The 21,137-nt window shown below is 40.8% G+C and overlaps 1 protein-coding gene across 4 annotated transcripts in view; it reads left to right on the top strand.

Moving 5' to 3' along the window:
• The first annotated feature begins 8,422 nt into the window (after window positions 1–8,422).
• Window positions 8,423–21,137, top strand: part of Zfp62 (ZFP62 zinc finger protein) — a 33,965-nt gene continuing 21,250 nt past the window's right edge. Inside the window, exon 1 of one of the 4 annotated variants that reach the window (XM_034507305.2) lies at window positions 8,423–8,551. Coding sequence is in view for 1 of the 4 variants with exons in the window: in XM_034507304.2 (XP_034363195.1) it covers window position 8,551 (1 nt within the window). In the remaining 3 variants the exon portion in view is untranslated. Of the gene's footprint in view, window positions 8,556–8,581; window positions 9,177–21,137 lie in introns of those variants that run through there. The other 3 variants (XM_034507304.2, XM_076936956.1, XM_034507303.2) reach the window with 3 other exon arrangements.

The following is a 21,137-nucleotide window of genomic DNA, read 5'->3' as shown; positions in this document are numbered from 1 at the left end:
CCAGATTGTGCTGACCTAGAGAAAGAGGCAGTCAAATATTATGACCCTGAATGGCCCTCTTTCCGAAGGCCCCCTCCCCTATGCACCTCCACCTCCAAATGCTCCTACTATGGAGGTGGTGGCTGTAGATCCCAAAAAGGAATTACAGAAAAAAATACCTTTTCTTAAACAACAAATAGAGTTAGAAAAAGAGTATCAGGACTTAATTAATCAGCTATAAAAATTAAAGTTAGGGAAGAGGACTCGAGAGGGCAAGGAAAATTCCCTGGGTTCTCCAGTTCCTCAACCCAGAGTCCAAAGACAGCTCCTGTCCTCTAGCTTTAGTTTAGCCACAGATCAGCCAAAAGAGGGAGAGGCTGAGGCTTTCCCTGTATCTGAGACCAGGGGTTGCTTGGAGACATCATACAAGGTTTAATTTTCAAATCATTAAAAAATTTAAAAATGCAGTGTCACAATACGGCATCACTGCTTCTTTTACTCTTGCAATCTGAGAGTCTGCCACAGAGGAGTGGCTGACTCCTGGCAATTGGAATACTTTAGTGAGAGCAGTTCTTAGTTCTTAGTGGTGGTGACCATCTTATTTGGAAATCATAGTATCATGAGAATTGTAAAGAGACAGCTAGGAGAAACATTCAGGCAGCCAATGGTTGGACCTTTGATGCCTTAGTAGGAGAAGGGCAATTTGCTTCTAGTGATAACCAGATGTAGTATGACCCAGGCTTATTTGCTCAAATTCAAAATGCAGCCATGAAGGCTTGGCATAAACTCCCAGCAAAGGGAGACCCTGGTGAATCTTTGACAGCAGTCAGACAAAGGCCTGATGAATAATTTTCGGATTTTGTTCATCGATTAATGACAACAGCAGGAAGGATTTTTGGTAATGCAGAGGCAGGTGTAGATTATGTGAAACACCTTACATATGAAAATGCCAATCCTGCCTGCCAAGCGGCCATTAGACCCTAGAGGAAGAAGACAGACCTTACTGGGTATATCAGACTTACTGGGTATATCTGTTCTGACATAGGGCCCTCCTACCAACAGGGCTTAGCTATGGCAGCTGCCATGCAAGAAGAAATCAGTAAGAGATTTTTTTTTGTCAAGTAGAGACAAAAAGGCCTGTTTTAAATGTAGCAAGCCTAGACACTTTGAAAAAGATTGCAAAACAAAAAATGAGTTAACCCAGAGACAGCCCAGCAAACAGCCTGGGCTATGCCCAAGTTACAGATGTGGAAAGCATTGGGCTAATGAATGTAAATCTAAGACAGATACACAAGGAAACACCCCTTCCCATAATCAGGGAAATGAAAACAGGGGCCATCCCCAGGTCCCAAACCAATACAAGCCAAAACAGGCTTATGGGACAGTCAGTTTCATACCAACAAACAACCCCTTTCAGAACTAAGTCAAATAACACCAGAAAGCACAGAACTGGACCTCAGTTCTGCCACCCACACAGTATTAACCCCAAAAATGGGACCTCAGGACTTACCTACCCACTGGAGTGTTTAGACCACTTTATCCAAATGTGTTTGGCCTGATGGTGAAAAGAAGCAGTGCTACATGGAGAGACTACAAATTTTCCTGGAGTTGTAGACAATGATTATCAAGGTGAGATTAAGGTAATGGCCAAGGCAATACAAAATATAGTCACAATTCCTACAAGAAGGAAGATAGCTCAACTATTGTTACTTCCATTTTTCCCTACTAATCACAAATATAAGAGTCCTAAGAGAAGAATCAAGGCTTTGGTTTCTCTGATGCATACTGGGTACAGCCTATAGTTAAGCAAAAACCTATGATGACACTATGGCTTTATGGAAAGACATTCCAAGGCTTGTTTGATACAGGGGTTAATGCAACAATCATAAAACAAAGTGATTGGCCCACCACCTGGCCTCTGACCCCAACCTTAACCAATTTAAGGGGTACTGGCCAAAGTCAAATCCCACAACAAAGCTCTAAGGTGATGACATGGAAAGATAAAGAAGGAAATACAAAAAATATACCACCCTATGTCATCTCAGGCCTTCCCATTAATCTTCGGGGCCGAGATCTGTTATCCCAATTGAAATTGATTATGTGCAGCCCTAATGAAGTCTGAAGGAAAATCTGCTGCAGATAGATTCTGGCACCCTAATACCAAAAAGAATTTTGCAACAGTCCTCTAGAAAGACCTATTAACTAGAACCTAAAATGGGCCAGATCCAGTACTTATCCATTTCTGTCTACATATATTCCCAAATAGCAGATGATGCACACAGGCTGCCAGAGAGACTGATTAAACAAATAGACAACAATAACATATTCAGGGAGGAGAAACCCCCTGAGAAACATATTTTTTCTTTGCAAGAAACATGAAGATACTTTACAATTCCCTTCAAACTGGAACAGATCAACAAACAAACCTGACTTTAAAAGTTCTCAATGCTGAAGGAGACATTACCACCCGCACCTCCAGGGTGGCTCTATTGGACTCTTGGTTCCCCAACTTATGATTTAGTGGGGTACATTGTTTAGACCCAGGAGAAAAACCCATTACCACAGTTACTACAGCTGTCTTCTTGGGTTTGAGATTTACTGGGGCAGGGATGGAGATTTCCTTACTTGTTTTGTTAAGATCAAAGTTATGATCAGCTCTGTACTTCTATATATTTAGATTTAGAAAGAATGGAATCTGCTATAATAATGCATTTGTAAAATTCATTATCCTCTTCAGCTTAAATAGTGTTACAGGATAGAAGAGGCTTATACTTTTTACTCCTCTGACAGAGGGAGTTGTGTGTTACCCTTAAAAAAGAGTGTTGCTTTTATACCAACTATTCAGACATTGTTATATCTCTTGTCTCTTGGGTTCATGCTGTTCAACAGACTGATAGCTTTTGTATGACAACAGATAGACACTATTCAAATGAAACCCATACAGGTCCATTATTACAGACTAGAAGTAGGGGACTCTAAAACCTCTGTTATCAAGACTGACAAAGATTAACCCCTAACTTAAGTGCTAAGCCAAATAGTCAATGACGGGTAAGAGAACACCTCAAGATCCCTGCCCTAACTGGGAGGCCTCATCATCCTAAGACAGGAGCTCAACCAATGGCTGTTGAATATCCAAAGACAGGAAAGGGAGGCTGGGGTCCTTTGTTCCAACCTAAGACAGACACAGTTTCCATAAGTTTTCCCAGCCTTCCCTTTTGGAAAAAAAATATTTTTAAAAGGGGGACCTGTTGGGAGCCAATTCCTAGCAGAAAGCAGCTATCATCTTTGCAGCCATCCTGAGCCATATACCCAGACAAGAGATTTGTTTTTCAACATCCCACAAGATCGGAGCACACTCTGATAAAAATCTTATTTTTTCCACATATCTTGTTTCGCTGTTTAGTGCCCCCAGGTGCAAGGCACGTGGTATCCACATCTCCAAGGCACATGGCAAAGTGTATAAATACCCAGGATTTCCTTTCAATAGACAAGACTTGATCAGACCCTTTGTCTTGTCTCTATTCTTCACATCTCTTTTCCTCTATCCCCACTCTTTCTCTTGCTAGACCCTGACCCACAGACCAGAGCAGCAGCTTGGGCTGGGACACAGTGGCCCCCAAGCCGGGCAGTGTGGGCTTTAACACTCTAGTATCTCAGCCCCTACTGTACTTATTTTAGGACTCTAAAAGTGTCCTCTCCTTTACAACTCTCCCAAGAAGCACACAGAAAAAACCTTTGCATAGTACTGTTTATTATAGACCTAACTTAGTTTTTATATACTTAATTAGGAAGCACTTCATACATGAACAAGAGGAGAATGGTTAATGAGATTCTAACTCAACAGAACAACACAGAAAACAGCATTATGGGAAATCACAATGTCTAATACTGTATTTTAAATCACTAAAAAGTGCAGAGGTAGCATGATTGCAACACTCTAAAAAAAACATCTATTCCACTGGTGGTAGAAAAAGGAAGGAAGACTGTGTATGGTAGCAGTCTGTGTGGTAATACCAGAAGTATGGGTTACAGGTATGCAGATCTCTGTGAGTTCAAGGCCAGCTTGGTCTACATAGTGACTTTGAGGCCAGCCAGAACTATAGAGTAAGACTCTGTTAAAAAAAATATCTTGGGGCATGGGGAGGATCTTTAAAATGATGTTAATGGTGGTTGTCACTAGGTAACTGGCTTGTTTGGGGTTTTTGTCACCTTGACACAGCTAAACTCATCTGAGAGGAGGAAACCTCAATTGAAAATGGTGGATTACAAGCTGTAAAATAGATGATGCTTTTGGTCATGGTCATTGTGTCTTATTATGTAGCATTGGAAAGTTAACTAAAGCAGCAACCCAATGGCAATTGAGTTGCTATTTATGCCAACTCAATGAGAAACTCAATTGTTTCCTCTTTGTTTCAAATTTTACATGATGAATTGAGGGTTTTGTTATTCCAGGAAAGAAGATTTTTAAAATTTTGTAAACAAATTTAACAACTATACTTAAGTCACTCCAAATAAGAATTAACTTGTGACATCACCGTTGCAGCACTTACTGGCCTTCTAAAGATGTACGCCCATTTCCAATGGATATGTAGCATAATTCATGTATGACATCTCTAATTTTCTAGTTGATACATTTAAATCAAAAGGGGACATACTAAATTCATTTCAACAATACATTTATTCAACCAAGTGTGAGACCCACCTTTACCGGAGACAGTAATAAGTTTTAAACTCTATTAAGTGACTGTTTAAATTGTTGTGATCACTTATTATTAACAAATTCTTTACACTTGTATTGAAAGCAGCCCTTCTAATATTAGTTCAGCTCCCTGTAGATAGGTACATATATGAGGTCAGGGAGTGACTCAACTCCTTAATTAGCAGCTGTCTGACTCTCCCTTGCTGCTCTTTCTGCCCTGGCTTCCTAGAGCAAAAACATTCTGAGTCTAACAGTCAAATCCACTGTTCTTATGCCATTATCAATAGAAAATACTGTATGGACACCCTGGGAAAAGTATAGCTCTCGATGCAACCATTTCCACCCTGGTTAGAGGGGACAGTTGCTCTGGTGACCTGGCCTTGGAAGCAAGGCTGCGATTGGCCCAAATAATAGCTGTGATTAATCCAAACACCTCTTCTCAGGCTATGCAAGCAGGCTGTTCAGGCTCATTTACCGAACACTCTTCTGTTCCATCCCTTCTGATGTGGCAACGGCCAGCTCAGTAAAAGCCCTCTTTAATGGTCTGGCCTACTTTTAGTAGTGGGTTACTAACACATAAGGGAGCAGCAGGGACATCAGAGTGTGGCAACAGTGGGACGGCGCAGGCAGTGAGTGACAACAGAGCAGTTGGCAGACCAAACTGGAAGCAGTAAGGTGGCTACTTGCTTGACAGGTGAGAAATAACTCAACAGTTGGGACTAGCCAGATTACAAAGGAACATGGTGGGAAGAAGGTAGCAGGAAGAAGACAAGAAGATGGAGCCCTGATGCTGAAGAAAGATAAAGGCTATAAGGGGCCAAAGAGGAGAAGTTGCATCTGGTCATCAGAAGGATGTCAAGCGTCATCAAGTCTTCAGAGCCAAGGCAGCCCTAGACTAAGGATTGTGACAGTGACTACGACCAAGGCCTAGGTATGTGGATAGCCAAGGCTCACATGGGGACTGTGACACTGAAAGAAAATTTTGAAATAGGCCCAAACTAATAAAATAGCTGGGCCCTGTGATTCCTTTTCCTAACCTAAATAGTTACAAATGCCTGTCAGCAGGTTTGGGCCCAGTTAATTAGCCACAGAAAATGTGAAGTTACAAGACAAAGGCCTATTAAATCATCCAAAGAAAACTGACCATGAAAGATAAAAAAAAAAAGTATACAAGGACATCCTTAGAAGAACAGAGATATGTCCAAATGAGTAATGGGCCATCTGGTGTTCCTCCAAACCCTTTCCCCCTCCCTTTGAGGTCTTCTCAAGGCCCAAAAAAACTGCAATTTAAGTTAAACTAGATCTATGCTAACTAAGCTTCCACCTGCAGGAACCGCCCTCTGTCCCTTCAACTGTTACAGTCTGCTGATGTAAAACAACCAATCATGTGTACCTACGTTAAAAATCTCCCAATTCCCCCACCCCTTGGCTATAAAAGTCCTAATTCTTAGAGCCTCGTGGTCAGTCTCTCTATCCCCTATGTGAGATATGGAGATATGGACTGCCTCATGTGTTTACATCAAGCTGGTCTCTCATGAGTTTTTTGGGTGGGCGCCATCCTGAGACTTGAGTGAGAATCCCCCTCTGAGTTTTTCCAACACTAGAGTTCCCAGCTGAATACACCAATTGCCACCACACACTAAGAGGAGTTAAAACAGCAAGATCTAGCACTTGAAAGCCCAGCCATGCTTCCCATTCTGGGAAGAACTCTCAGCCAGAAGACTGGTCACAAATGAAACCCAATTGTTACCACTCCAGCTTGTCATCAGCATAAAATAATGTTTTCCTTCTTTTGTTTTTTTCCTTAGCTTGGATATCCAGTGTCAATTTCACATTTTTAGTGCGTCTTAGTTCAGACTATATTTCATGTGTTTAATAGCCATCGAATGTGCACAGTAGTTCTACAACAGGCAATCTGTGTCTAGACTTTGTCTTGGTACCTGTTCCAAAGGGCAAGTGCTAAAAAAAGGACTCTGTGTGTGTGTGTGTGTGTTTGTGTGTGTGCACACGTGTGTGTGTGTGTATGTCTGTGTTTGTGTGTCTGTGTCTATGCATCTGTGTATCTCTCTCTCTCTCTCTCTCTCTCTCTCTCTCTCTCTCTCTCTGTGTGTGTGTGTGTGTGTGTGTGTGTGTGTGTGTACAAGGCCAAAAAAAGTGCTTGCTGATTAACAAAAATCATGGAGGAAAACAAAACATCATCCACAACAAAAATCACCTAATCAAGATGATTTATTTAGGTTTTATGATCTCTCTCTGCTGCCCTTTACCGAACAAAGTGTCTCACTCCAGATATAATTGTGTTTATACTTAATTGTCTAAAAGGAAGTAAAAACAAAAAGAATTCAAAATCTTGGAATGTGAGCAGGCCAGCCTGATATGATAGCCTTTAATTTAGACTATAGGTTCTTCTGGAGGCCTGAAAGAACTGCTCAAAACTCTTTCTTCCCAGAGTTGTGCTATCCAGTTAAGTGGGATCCTAGCACTTATGTGGCTATTTCAATGAAATGTAACTAGATACTTGGTCTCCAACAGCACTGGTCACACTTCAAACACTCTGTAGCTGTGTCTCAGCTACTGTTTGGGTTGAAGGTGAATCCTCTCACAACCCCTAACTTGCCCATGTTCTCCTCCAAAACTTGCTGTTTGCTGGCCTGACAAGGACCTAGGATTCTGCTCCATCTTGGGCTTCACTGCTGTCCTACTCTGGTGGACATCACAGCCTACTTCCCATTTGCCCTGGCCTCCTTAGGGGTGTATAGAGTTTAGTCCCCAAATGCGGTTGTAGACACTACTACACTAAAACTTCTATTCCCTCTACATTTCCAAGTCATTAAGGTAAATTAGGGCTTGCCCACAAAGATAGAAAAAACAGGTATAGACTGGTGCAGATTACAGGTTTTAAACTGGAGTTTTGTAGTTAAGGATGGAGGAGGGTGAAGGGGATTTTGTTAGAGGCAGAACGAGGAAGGTAGCTATTTTCGAAGTGATAATTTATTTCTCAGCCGCTGCAGAAATGAGCCAATTCAAACCAGATTAGATTAGATTAAAGGCTGGTTTACTGGGAAGCTGCTCTCAGGTGGATGAGTTCAATGTTCCCAAGGACCGAGGCCAGGAAAGTCCCTAGGAAGGGGGGAGGGGAGAGCAAGGCTGTGCACTCAGATTTAAAAAAAAAAAAAGAGCGAGAGACCAAAACCTCTAGATTATATAGGGAGGAGCCTCTGGGGGGAAGGGCAGCCCAGCCCCTGGACTGGGAAGTTGAGGGTTGAGGGCTGGATAAACCTGGTCAGGTAGGCTAGGTCTGTTTTGATATGTAAATATACACCACAGTCCCCTGTCCCAGTCCAAAACTAAACTGGAAGCAGCTGGGTGTAGGGGAGAGGGACAGTTAATCTTCTACTGCAGTCTCCAAATAGCAGGCTTCCTGGAAATTAGAGCTCAGTTGAGGGTCTTGGCTTTGGGGGTGGGGGCCCCATATTTCACTTTCTCCCAGAAGCACAGCCCCTCCCTCCTAAGAATCTCCCCAGCCTCACTATGAGCTCAGCTTTACAAGCAGGAAGTGAAGTATCTATTTTACCACACCGCTTGATTATTTCATTACCCGCCCCCAATCCACCCCGGAATTGGAATAAAAGTCCAAAACAACTAGAAGCCCCCTTCCTCTCCGGGCATCCGGGCTGAAAGCTCCTCATTAGGAGGCCAGCAGAGCGCCGGCAAACTGCGGGTCACGTGCGCGAATTAAGCCCGACCATCGAGTCAGTCCTCCAGCATCCCAGAGCGGCCTCGGAAGTGCCCCTGCGACGCGGGTCTTTCCGGCCGGGCAGTTCGCGCTTTTGTCCCGCCGGCGGCCGGGCTCCCGCGGCGCCGCCACAGCCAGTACGTGAGTCCCGGGCTGCCGGCGCTCCCGCCTCTCCCCGGCCCGCCACGCCCTTCCCTTCTTTGCCCTCCGGTCCGGGCGGGTCCTGGGGGAGAGCGTGACTTTGCGCACGCCTTGGGGAGCGTCCTCTGGGAGTGAAGGGGAAGGAAGAGCCCAGGCCCAGGCCCCGCGGGCAGGCTGCCATCTGAGCAGGCCCTGGGCCGAGGAAGGGCCAGAGTCCGCCCCGGGGTTCCTTGACTGTCATGGACATTTCGGGTGTAGAGGGAGGAGAGCCCCGATTATTAGCGCCTAAAAATTTGCCCTGATTGCGGTTAAGTTTGTTTCTGAGACTTGGAGGTGACCTGGTGCAGTCACCACTCCCCTTTATTTTGGTGGGAGAGAGGTGTTGAGAGAAACCTGCGGCTGTGGAAGCAGACCCTTCCACTTCCCGGCTCTCTCCTAGGAGAAACTTATCTGTTGGCAGAGGGTGCGACCAGAGAAGGCCGTCTGCCCGACTCCACCCCCCTACTCCCACCACAGCAAACTGAGAAAGTGTTGGCTTAGGGAAAAGCAGCTGAAGGCATCTGAACCCAAGTGATCGCTTTAGGAAATCCTGGGGCAGCGATGTGAAAGAAAGATAAACAGGTCAGGTGGAGTGCCTGGGCTAGTGTGTTATCTTAAAACGGCCAAGACTATTTGCGTACACCTGAAGCTTTGTCTGGTGTCTGTGCCTGTGTGTGTGTATATTTTTGAATACGTAATGTTCATGTGACCACGACATTAAAATACAAAGATTTAAAAAAAAACTGCAATGCAAAATATGAAAACAAGATTTTCTTTTACTGTTCTCAAAGGTTATCCTAGGCCCTACCTTAAAAGGTAAACACTCTTGTTAAAATCTTGAGTAGACTTTAAGGATTTCTTCATTCAAATACTAGCAAATATATAAGTTGTTCCTCTTTTATTCAGACAGGTGGTAGCACAATAAATCCTGCTTCCTTTTTTTTTTTTTTTTTCTGAATCTGTTTTACAGAACTCTACCAGGAAACTGTTGTTTGTTTTACAAACCTGTTTACAAACAACTTTTGTGTTGTTTGTTTTACAAACCTGTAGTAGATTGGCCATTTTAAAGGATGTTTTAGATAAATCTTTAGGCTACAGTTGATAATCTTTGAGTTGTTTCTAATGTTTTTATGTCAAATGGTATTATGTGGAATGATTCTGTATTAGGATAAGGATTATGAAGTTAAGAGGGACTGAGGTTAATAAAGTATTTTTTGTTTGTTTTACATTGTTTTTAAATGTGCTACATTACTTGCTTCAAGCTAGCCTGTGAGTGAGTCCTTAGCTTCAGAAGTCTCTCCATTGCCCTTCATGCTCTTTTTTGCCTTCCTTATTTCTGGAATAGCTAAAAGTATCTCCACCACCATTATGAGAATGTTCCATTATAAAAATCCCTTCAGTCTTTATTCCTAATTTGTAAATAATAAAAACAAATCTTGTTAACCATTTATATCTTTTCATAGATTAAATACAAAAATAGCCAGAGCACAAATCATACTTTTTTTCAGTGTATCACTTATAGCTCCATCCTCCATTTGCACTTTCTCCACTTAGGTGTTCTCGAGTTGACATGCCTTCTCTCTTAATTTCATTCTCTAGTCATCAAATATGGTACCTAAGAGCCTAATGTACAGAAGCCCTGGACTATACTTGAGATACAGGATATTACCTTGTGGGATACAGTTGGAATTTGGAAATTCAAAGTAGCTGCAGGTAGATTGCACCTGTTTCTTCTTGCAGCCACACTGTAGGAATCTTATCCACTAAACCAAGAGTGCTCTCTTGTGAGTTGTCTCAGCTTCTGAGAAATAACTCCTCACTGTCCGGAACAGGGAGTAAAGTGAAGGTTCTTGATATCTGCATGTACTTTTGTAGAATCTAGCAGTAGAATGTGAACAAGCATGGAAATAGCCAGAGGTCGTGAGTCTTAAGTAAGTTATGAGGGATAGAGACTTTCTCATGGTTGGCTTTTTCACTGATGTTACCAGACTGTTAAGGTCATGCTGTCTATCCTATTGGTTGTATTATAACAACTTCATCTCAGAGCTCTAGCTCTAGGTTCTCCTACCCCTTCTCAATTTGTTCTCCCACTGATTAGTGGTGGTGGTGGCAACAGTGCTCCCATTAGTCCCAGGAGGCAGAGGTAGGTGGAGCTCTCTGAGTCAAGGCCACCCAGCACTATATTGTGAGGTTCTGTCTCAAAAAAAAAAAAAAAAAAAAAAAAAAAAAAAAAAAGCAAAGTAAAGGTAATACAGTAAATTGTATGCCCATAGTTCATGATTCTGATACATTCTTCCCCCCTTGGTTGAACCATTTTAAAGCAAATTCCTGACACCTTTTTTTTTGTTTGTTTACATTTGTTCTATGTTAGTTGTCATTGAAAGTGTATATGTACTCCTCAACAAGGGTAAGACCTTTGTTGCGGTAAATCTCTTGCCCATAGGGAGTCCATAGAATAACGACACAAGTCAATAAGTATCAAATGAATGCTGCATGCCTAGATTGGGCAGATTTACCATTAAACTACACTATTTCCCTGGCTAAGAGAGCTCTTAACAACTTGCGGTTTCCTAGGTCAAGGCCTTCTTCGTCTTCTCTCCCTCCATCAACTGCGCTCTGCCTCGACCAACTGTCAACTCCAGCCGCTTCTCTCTCTCCTCCTCAGCTCTCCTCTTCTTCTCCTCTTTTCCTGCCTCTGGCTCCTCCCACTCCTCTTCTACTGCCCAATCACTGGCTGTAGCCTTTATTTAACAAATTTGATTGGACAGAAGGTTTACAAGATTCACTCCTCCTTCGCAGCCCCTCCCAGGAGTGGAGTTACCATGACAACAAGAGGCTAGGGCTATCCACCACAGACCTTGGTGCCAGAGCCTGACTTTTGGTTTTTTTTTTTTTTGGTTTTTTCGAGACAGGGTTTCTCTGTGTAGCCTGGTTTTCTGGAACTCACACTGTAGACCAGGCTGGCCTCGAACTCAGAAATCCGCCTGCCTCTGCCTCCCAAGTGCTGGGATTAAAGGCGTGCGCCACCACCGCCCAGTGAGTATATGTACTCCTAACATCTATAGTACCATTTCATAACAGCCTATTTTAGCTTTGGGTTTTTTTTGCTGTTGTTGTTTTTGGTATTATCTAGCTGCAGTAGGCAAACTACTGGGTCATTTGTCTACAGTAAGCTAAGAAGGACTTATAATCTTTTAATGGAATGTTTGTAATCAACAGTATGGTCCAAAAGACCTAAAATACTAATACTTATCTGGCCCTTTATAGAAAAGTTTTTACCAGTCCCAGATTTTATGCCTGTCCTGCTCCTTTACTTGAGAATCCTAAGTAGACTCTTCAGTGTGAGGCAGACCCTTGTTGCCTATCTGTCTGCTTTCATTTGCTACTCTATGTCCCACTTGTCTCAAGTGTACTCTCCTGAAGTTTTTAGTCCTTCATGGCAGAGGTTAGCCCTCTCACTTTCCACCCTATCTGTGCTGATGCTTTGTAGGGTAGAGCCCTTCATTCTCTGGACTAGCCCAGAATCTGTGGGTAGGGAAAGAACTACCTGTTATGGGTCATAATCTAAGTTTCTTGTGTACCATTCACTCAGAAAACCATGATGTTAGAATGTACCCTCAGTATGTTCATAAGGATGGCAGTATATCTTATACTTTCTCAGTTGCCTTATGTGCTAACAGCATTTATGCTACTGATGTCTTGATGTACTTTTGCCCCTCTTTTTGATTGAGTGAACTATTGGATGTGCCAAATAGCCCGTACCCAAACAGGGAGTTAAGGAAACTTTGGCTTCTGACTAGATTGGAGAGGCAAATAATAAAGTGTGGTTCATGCAGTTGAGGCCAGTTGCTAGCCAATCATAGAGTCCCCAAGGAAATAAAGTGACTAAGGATAATGGAAATAATTCAGTCTGTCAAATAATTGATGATGGGGTTGAAGAGATGACTTTTTGTCATAATCATAAGGACCAGAGTTCAGATTCCCATGTGAAAAGTCTAGAGGTATAATACCATATACCTGAAATCCCAGCAGTCTGGGAAGAGAATTCCTGGAAACTGGGTAATTTACAACAAACAAAAACTGTACTGCTCATAGTTCTGGAGCTTGAGACATCCCAAGTTAAGGTGTTGGCATCTCCTCAGACCTTCTTGCCCTGTTTTCACATGGTAGCAGGCACCAGACTACAGAAGAGCAGAGAGAGCCTTAATAAGAGTTCTTTATGAGGAGCCCAGTCCCACAATAATGGCATTAATACACTGTAACATAAAGGCAGTGTCTCCATGGCCTTGTTATCTCCTTCTGCCAGGAACAGCATCACACTTTTGTAATGCTAGATAACTGACAGGCTGAACCTGACATCTCTGAGCCTGGGACTTCAAGTTCAAGGCCAGCCCCAGTAACATTGTGAGACTTTTCTCAAAAACGAACATATTTTAAGAAAACACCTGCTTTTTTTTTTTTTTTATTATTATATTGGCAATTAATTAAACATGAATTTTGTTTTAATGGGGTGTTAAACTGTAGCAGAAAATGATCAAATATGCATTTTATAAAACTATTAACAGCTCTTAGAGGAAGAATTGGATGGGGAATAAGAATGAAGGCAGCATTCTAGAGGGCAGCAGTCTAGACCTAGAAGTTGGTGTTCATACTATAAAATCAGTCTTACAGGATGTTTTGACTATAAATGAGAGAAGTAGAAGAGCTGATTCTGATTCAGGCAAAGAGGACAGTGGGGTGGATAATAGGATCTATCTGTATTTGGATAAAAGACTTTGGGCCAGAGATAAATTTCTAACAGACAGCTTTTAGGAGTGATAGAGGTCATATATAGAGGGAGCTGCATGTCCAGAGGAGTGTAGTTATGCAGAGTCAAGAGGAAAGTCTAAATGAAAGGATCGGGCACAACCGAACATCAGCAACTCTCTGAAGGAAGCACCTTACCTAGAAAAAGCTAGTACAGTGTGATCTGAGTTAAAGAAATCCAGTTGAGTTATGAGGCTTAAAGGGAGATGGGTCACTAAACAAGAGACTGGATGGTGAGAGTGGTGCATAAAGGAAGTGGAATGGGTGGATTTCTACGTGTATGTTTTGATATTTTAAAAAACTTTATATTTGAAAATAATATTAAGTATACAGAAAAATTCTAAGAATAACAATAGTAAAAGAAGGGGGATTGAGAGATAGCTCAGGTGTTAAGAGCACTGGTCCTTCCAAAGGGCCAGGATTCAGTTCCCAGCACCCAAAAGGTAGCTCACAGTAGTTTGTCTCTTCCTTTCTAGGGTATCCAACTCCTGGCTTCTTCAGTCACCAGCCACACATGCATATAAGCAAACATTTATACACATAAAAATAAATTTAAATGATAGTGAGAGAAACTTTTATTCATATTCACCCATAGTTAATATTTTATTTAATTTTGTCTTCTTGTTCTCATTGAAAGACCCCAAAGGGAGATTCCCACTCAAGTCTCAGGACGGAGCACACCCAAAGACTCATGAGAGACAGGCTTGCTGCAAACACATGAGGCAGTTTAATGGTGGAGCACTCCAGGCCAACACATATCTTACGAGGGAGACAGAGGGGTCGACCCCAAGGCTCCAGGGTTTAGGGTTTTTATAACCACGAGGTGGGGAAAAGGGGGAAACTTTCGTGCAGGTATACACGATTGGCTGCTTTACGTTTTTTGAGCATCAGCAGGCTGTACCGGTGGTGGGGGCAGAGTGCAGTTCCTGCAGTCAGATGCTTATCTAAGTTAGCAGAACATCTAGTTAAACTTAAATTACAGTTTCCTGGAACACTGAGCGGACCTCAGAAAGTGGAAGGGTTTGGAGGAACACCAGATGGCCCATCACTCATTTGGACATACCTGAGGCACATCCCTATTTCTTTTTAAAGATGTCCTTGTATACCTTTCTTATCTTTATGGCCAGCCAGTTCCTTGGATGATTCAACAGGCCTTTGTCTTGTAACTCCACATCCTCTGTAACTAATTAACTGGGCCCAAACCTGCTGACAGGTATTTTTAAAAGGAATCACAGGGCCCTGCTATTCTTATTAGTTTGGGCCTATTTCAAAATTTTCTTTCATCATTAAGATTTTCCCCAAGTTGAGGATAACTTAACATCATAGTCCATTAACGATAGATACCTTGTTATATATTTTTAAATTTAAAAATTAAATTTCAGTTATTTATTTGTGTGTATGTACACATGTGTGCACAGCATACCTGTGGAGGTCAGTAGACAAATTGTGGAAATTTGTTTCTTCCACCAGGTTTGTCCTGTCATATCTAAAGGCCTGCTGAGCCATCTCAGTATATTTTTTGAAGGATAGGTATATTCTTTTACCTAACTACAGTACAGTTGTCAATTCTAGTAAACTTAAAATTAATATTTCTTTTATTTTCCAACTTTGTCAGCTGAAACTTTATGGTTGTTGTTGTTTGGGTTTTTTGTTTGTTTGTTTGTTTGTTTGTTTGTTTGTTTGTTTGAGACAGGTTCTTACTGTGTAGCTCTGGCTATCTTAGATTGCACTATGTATTAGCAGGCTTTGCCCTCACAGAGATCTGCCTGCCTCTGACTCCCAAGTGCTGGGATTAAAGGTTTGCTACCACACCCAGCTCTGGCACGTAAAAAAAAAAATCTTTGGCCTTCTTTAGCCTGTAACATTTCTAGAACTTCTCTTTGTCATATAAAGGTTTGAGAAATAGAGTTCCTCCTCTCCCGACAGCCCTTTTAATAGAATAGTTTTTAATAGAATAATTTTGAATTAACCTGTTTCCTTATGGTTCAGTTCATATAATAAAATTCTCATAGGTTCTGTCCTTCTCAGGATGTCATTATAGGAAGCATATGATGTTACTCTGCTCTCACTAGAAATATTAATGTAGAACATCTGTCAAAGCTTGTTTAATTTCATGCATAATTACTGTTTCTCTCTAATAAGCATTCTGAGAAGGAATATTTAAATTAAAAAAAAATAGCCCGTTTTTTGTCGGAATTTCTCCCCAGACTTAGAATTCATTGGTGAATTTTTTTATCTACTTTTTACTCGGATAGTTACAGAATGCTAATTTATTCTGTTGTAATTAGGAGGTCTCTTTTTTCCTGGCTTTTATCTGTGGGGACATGTGCAGTCCTGTTTTTAGGGGCTTGTCATCATTATGCTTACTTATTGTTCCTAACTGAATGTTCAAGCTGGCTCTTGGAATCTTAGAGAGTGCCTCACTTTTTCTGTTCTTTCCTTTCTTGTTGGTAAACATTATACCACACACAGTTCATCTTATAATTCTGTTCCTAGCCACTTCTTTGAAGATTTTCTTTTGAATAGGGGATACTAGAAGAAAATAAAACTTAAAGTACTTAAACCACTGTGGTGATATTTTTCTATCTGGCATATATCTATGTAGAAGTAAAAATGTATGTATGTCCATACTTATATATACATATACATTGTTTAGAAATGATTTAATTTACATAATACTTCTAATTTATCCATATAAAGTTCTTTGTTGCTTTTCCTATCCCCAGTTTGTATGTCTTTTTGTCCTACATAAGAATCCTGGCTCCTGCCAGACAGGGGTGGCACATGCCTTTAATTTCAGCACTTTCGAGGCAGAGGCAAGTGGATTTCTGAGTTCGAGGCCAGCCTGGTTTACAGAGTGAGTTCCAGGACAGCCAGGGCTACACAGAGAAACCCTGTATGGAAAAACCAAAAAAAGGAAAAAAAGAAAAAAAAAAAAAAGATGTTGGGGCCTAGGCTGCCCCACTTTGGGCGGCCTAAAATGTTTCGGTCCTCTCCACTCCACGCTTGGTGGCCACTGTATCCCGGCCCAAGCTGCCACTCCGGTCCTTGGGTCGGGGTTCAGCAAGAGAGAGTGAGGACGGACTCAAAGAATGGAGACCAGACAGAGTGTGTTTCAATCCCGTTTATTCTTCAGTCTCTCTTCCTAGTCCAAGACCCAAGTCTTGAGTTCTTAGCTCCTAGTTATACTCCTCTTGTTCTCTTCCGAGTGTCTAATGTCTACTTCTACTCCTAGTGTCTCAATCTCTGTTTGCCTCTTGCCTTTTATATGTCTCACTTCTAAGCCATGACTTTAGGCCACACTTTTAAGTCATGCCCTTAGGCCTTGTCTCTAAATCTGATCTCCAAGTCACACTTTTAAGTCACACACCTTTAATCTCACACACCCAAGGAAAATCCTGGGTATCTAAAGCAAGATGTTATCAGAGTGTGCTCAGCTGTTGTAGGCTATTGTAATCCAAGTCTCATGTCAGGGTATATGGCTCAAGATGGCTGCGAAGCTGATAGCCGCTTTCTGCTAAAAGTCGGCTCCCAACAAAAAGAATCCTGGCTCTTAACAAAAGTCACAAGTCACATTTGAGTTCTAAGTTGTTGGAGAGTTGTTTTGCCCATACTGCTAGCAATAATTCAACTTGTTTGGAGTTATCCCCTACACCTTCCACCAGCCTACAGAAGACTGAATGTAGACAAGTATGAAATCAAATACTGTGTTCCTAAGTTATATAGATTAGGCATTTTTGTTTGCTTATTTTCTTTCTGTGGTTTTAGTATCCCTGTGAAACACAGCTGAGTTCACTGTTTCTGTTTACTTCCTGTTTTAGCAATATTCCCTCCCTCATCTTCACTGATTTCATGTTATTCTTTGATTATGCAGAACATTATCCGGCTTTCATAAGTAAAACTACAGTGCTATAATCAGTGTCACCACACTTCCCTATCCCTTTATGCCCTGTACTCCACCCTTTGCAAATATCAGTTGTTTCTTGGTATTACCATAAGAATAAGCATATAAACTACTTGATTCTTTCTTCCTTTCTTAGCATCTGCACTTTTTCACATTTTGACAATATAATACTATACATCCTGGAAATGACTACCTTGTCAATGAAATGTTCTCCTTTTCTAGTACTCCTTTGTGTGTATTTCATAGCTTAGGTAAGTTGTTTTCTGTGCTTGTAGATTTAGGTAATTTCCTAGATTTTCAGTTAAAATTGTGTCATAATAATTCTGTTATCTATACAAATGCTCTTATGAGTGCACACATGCATACACGCACACTTTTGTGGTATTAGATGTATGTCTTTAGAATTACTTATGAAGGGAAAATGTGTGTATTAGCACAGATTTCCCACTATAAGGAGTATGTAAGTTTTTAATCCAAGCAATCTATTAGAATCTTTGTTTTCTTCAGTGTTTTATCAATAGGGTATATGATCAAGCTTTGAACATTAGTCATTGTAACATGTGAGAAACACTATTTTATTGAAGTTCTGATGTATATTTCTCTTATTAGTGAAAATAAGTATATTTTTACATGTTTAGTAACTGTCTTGCTTTTTATTTTTAAAGGAAAAACATTATTGGCTTGGTTAGTTATTGTGTGAAACAGCCTATATGTTCACTGAACAAAATAATTATTGTAGACTACTATAAGAAAGCCCAGAAAGAGAACATCTAAAGGGCAATCAAAAGGTTAAGGAAGCCATGACTAATTAGCTTGAAAACATTATAACATATTTTGATCATAGAAATAATCTACTTTTCAAGTAACAGTGTTTGTTATAGAAGTCTGTGCACTAAGAAGCTGTTTCTAGTTGGGGTAAATTAAATTTTACTTTTTAAAGAAAAAAACTGAACCATATTAGTATCAACAACTTATTTCTGTTACAAAATATCACTGGATGTTTTTCTTCCCTAGTTTAAAATTAGAAAGGAAAGGAACTAAGTTCTTAGAATATACCATGATTGTATTGTCAAGTCACAGTCACTGAACTCAAAGATGTGTGACGGTCTGCAGAAAAGCTGCTTCACTCTAGTAGTCTGTTCCTTCTCTTCTGAGAGGAATTTGCTGATGAACAGTCTCTACCAACTTTAGGCTGCACACAGGATGAGACTGCATAATGGGAGGCTAACCAATCTAGGAAGTTATCTTCTTTTAGAGAGTGAATTAAGAAATGTTTCTAGACTTTCTTTCAAAATAGTCACTGTTAACTGAAGTTTCTTTCCGCCTTTTCTAGTAATCCCCAGATTAACTGTGTTAAAAGAGACAACAGGAAGTGGCCATTGGGCTCTTAAATTTTTTCTTTGCCTGCTTGATTTCCAGTAGTAGGCATTTCTTTGGGACATCTTTCTTTTCAGAAAACCTAGTTCTCTGATAGAGAACTGATCCTTATGACTTGGAAGGAATCAGCAATTTGGATATGACCCATTGCGATTGGTGCCTTAGCTTGTCTTGTTAGCTTTTGAGGAAGAACAGCCACACATTCAGGGACTCTGTTTCAGTCTCAGGTTTAGGTTCTACAAGCCTTTCATTATTATCCTGTCCTTCTTTCTTTAGAAGCCAATCTATACAGAGCTTACTTCTCAGCACCCCACCACCACCAATTTTTTTTCTCCTCCTCTTTCCCTTTCCTCTCCCTCTCTGTTTTCTTCTTTCCTTCTTTCTGAAAGTTCATCCAAGGCACATTGCATTTTGTATGGTCCTGATGGTTCTAGACAGGCCAATCCTGATTGTTCTTGGAATGGACAGTAGTTTCATGGCCTCCAAGATTGTAATTCAAGCACTTGAGATTTTCTAGGTTTTCAGTATCTACATTGTTGGACTAATGGTTATCTTCCCCTGGTTTTCCAGGAACATCTTGTTAATGACTCTTGGAAGTCACTTTTCTAGGACCTTTTCCCAGATATTTCTATGGAATCTGCAAAGTCTGGCAGAAAGAAATTTGAGTATTCTCCAAAGTCTGTTTTGGGGATGAGCCAGTACTGCGAGGGGTGCTGGGTATATAATGAACATGATGACCAGAGCCAGCTTTGCTTCCAAGAAGACATTCACTAAAAAGAACAGCTAGGATGCTAAAATTTGATTTACTTTAACCCCTGGAATATAATTTATTTTCTTTAAGGGCTGATCTTTGATAAACTAGCAGGTGCTTGGAAATCAGAGTGGTCTTGAGGGATTCAAATGTAATAGCCTGTTGTAGAACAAGTATGTCAGCTTTAAAGATCAGGATAATAAGACCTTTAGGCTTAAGGGCCAAATTGCCTGGTCGTTCCAGGCACACAGAAACTGGATTTGCTAGATTTCTCTTTTGAGTGTATTCCAGTTTTGTCCCAATAACCATTAGAGCTGGTGATCCTGCTACTACAACGTTCTCTTTAAGGTGAGAGATGAGAGCTACCTGTTCATGTAGTTATACCTCCAGTTTTCAGAGGAATTGTCAGGGTTTATGCAACAGAATCAGCTTTCACCAATTGCATATAATCTGTACTTTGTTCATCCTGTAGTTCTCCACCAAAAGCAAGTTCCAACACATTGTCACAAAGCAGTTTTCTATTACTGAGGTAGTAGAAAAGGAAGATTTTATGCCACTCAATGCTTAGCTTGGAATACCAGTAGCTCTTGGTGAGCCAAACAAGCGTTGGATAGATCCACTTTGTCATACAACCTTAGGGCCTGAAGGTGACCTGTGGCTTTGTTCATCATGTTTGTTATATACCCAGCACTCCTGCCCAGTATTGGCTCACCACAAAACAGACTTTGGAGAATGCTCTAATTTCTTTCTGCTAGATTTTGCAGATTCCATAGTAATATCTGGGGAAAGGGCCTAGAAAAGTGACTTCCAAGAGTCAGCAACAAGATGTTCCTGAAAAACCAGGGTGTCCAACATGAAATAGCTGTTATGTTGCCAGCCCTTTCTCTACTGCAGTTGAAAAGCTGGAAGATGGAGAGTACAGCCTTTCTCCCTCACCTCTCATCACAGTTCTGACAGTATTTCTGCCATTTTCTTTTGGGAGTTGGGGTAGAAATGTCTGCTATTTTTATTATAAAAGTACTTGAAGGTAGTTAAAACATCAGTCTTGTATTGCATCTTGGTTATGGTTAGGAAGCTTTCTTTACACCCAGGTCATAGAGTCATTAATTCATATTTTCTTCTAGTATTTGTTATTCTAGTGTCTGTTATATTATTTTGAGCTTCTTTATATTTAGAGCTCTGTTCCATTTGGTGTTTATCCTTTGTGTGATATAAAAGATCTAATTTTATCTTTTTAATTCCCCAGATGGCTTTATATTTGTTACACTATTTTCAAAAACTGTGTTTTCCCTAGTAATACCATCCTCATCTTCAGTTTTTGTGTGTAGTTGAAATAATTTCTGGATGTGTCTATTTATATGCCAGTAACACATTTAAATTATAAAGGCACATTTTTAATTATAGCATATGTTAATAGTCACTACAGCTAGTAGTTGCTCACATCTCTTTTTCTTCCCTAGCAACTTTTTATTTTAGGAAATTGGTTTTTATGGCTGTAGGAACCTTAACATTTTTTTCTTCTGATGAAGTTGAGATGGAAGGGCTAAAATTGAAAAGTAAATGGATGGAAAATCTGTTGTATGTAAAATGGCAGAGTATAGATAAGGTATGCTGCTGCTAAAGCTTCTGGAACCGCACTAGCCCACTTACAGTTCCATGTTTTGTATTGTGGGCTGCTCTCCCCAGACAGGGCGTCAGGGAACTT

The sequence above is a fragment of the Arvicanthis niloticus genome, chromosome 6 (genome assembly GCF_011762505.2).
Source record: "Arvicanthis niloticus isolate mArvNil1 chromosome 6, mArvNil1.pat.X, whole genome shotgun sequence".
In the NCBI taxonomy this organism is placed as follows: Eukaryota; Metazoa; Chordata; class Mammalia; order Rodentia; family Muridae; genus Arvicanthis; species Arvicanthis niloticus.
Note: the sequence above shows the minus strand (reverse complement) of the source record. Positions and strands in the feature narration are given on the sequence as shown.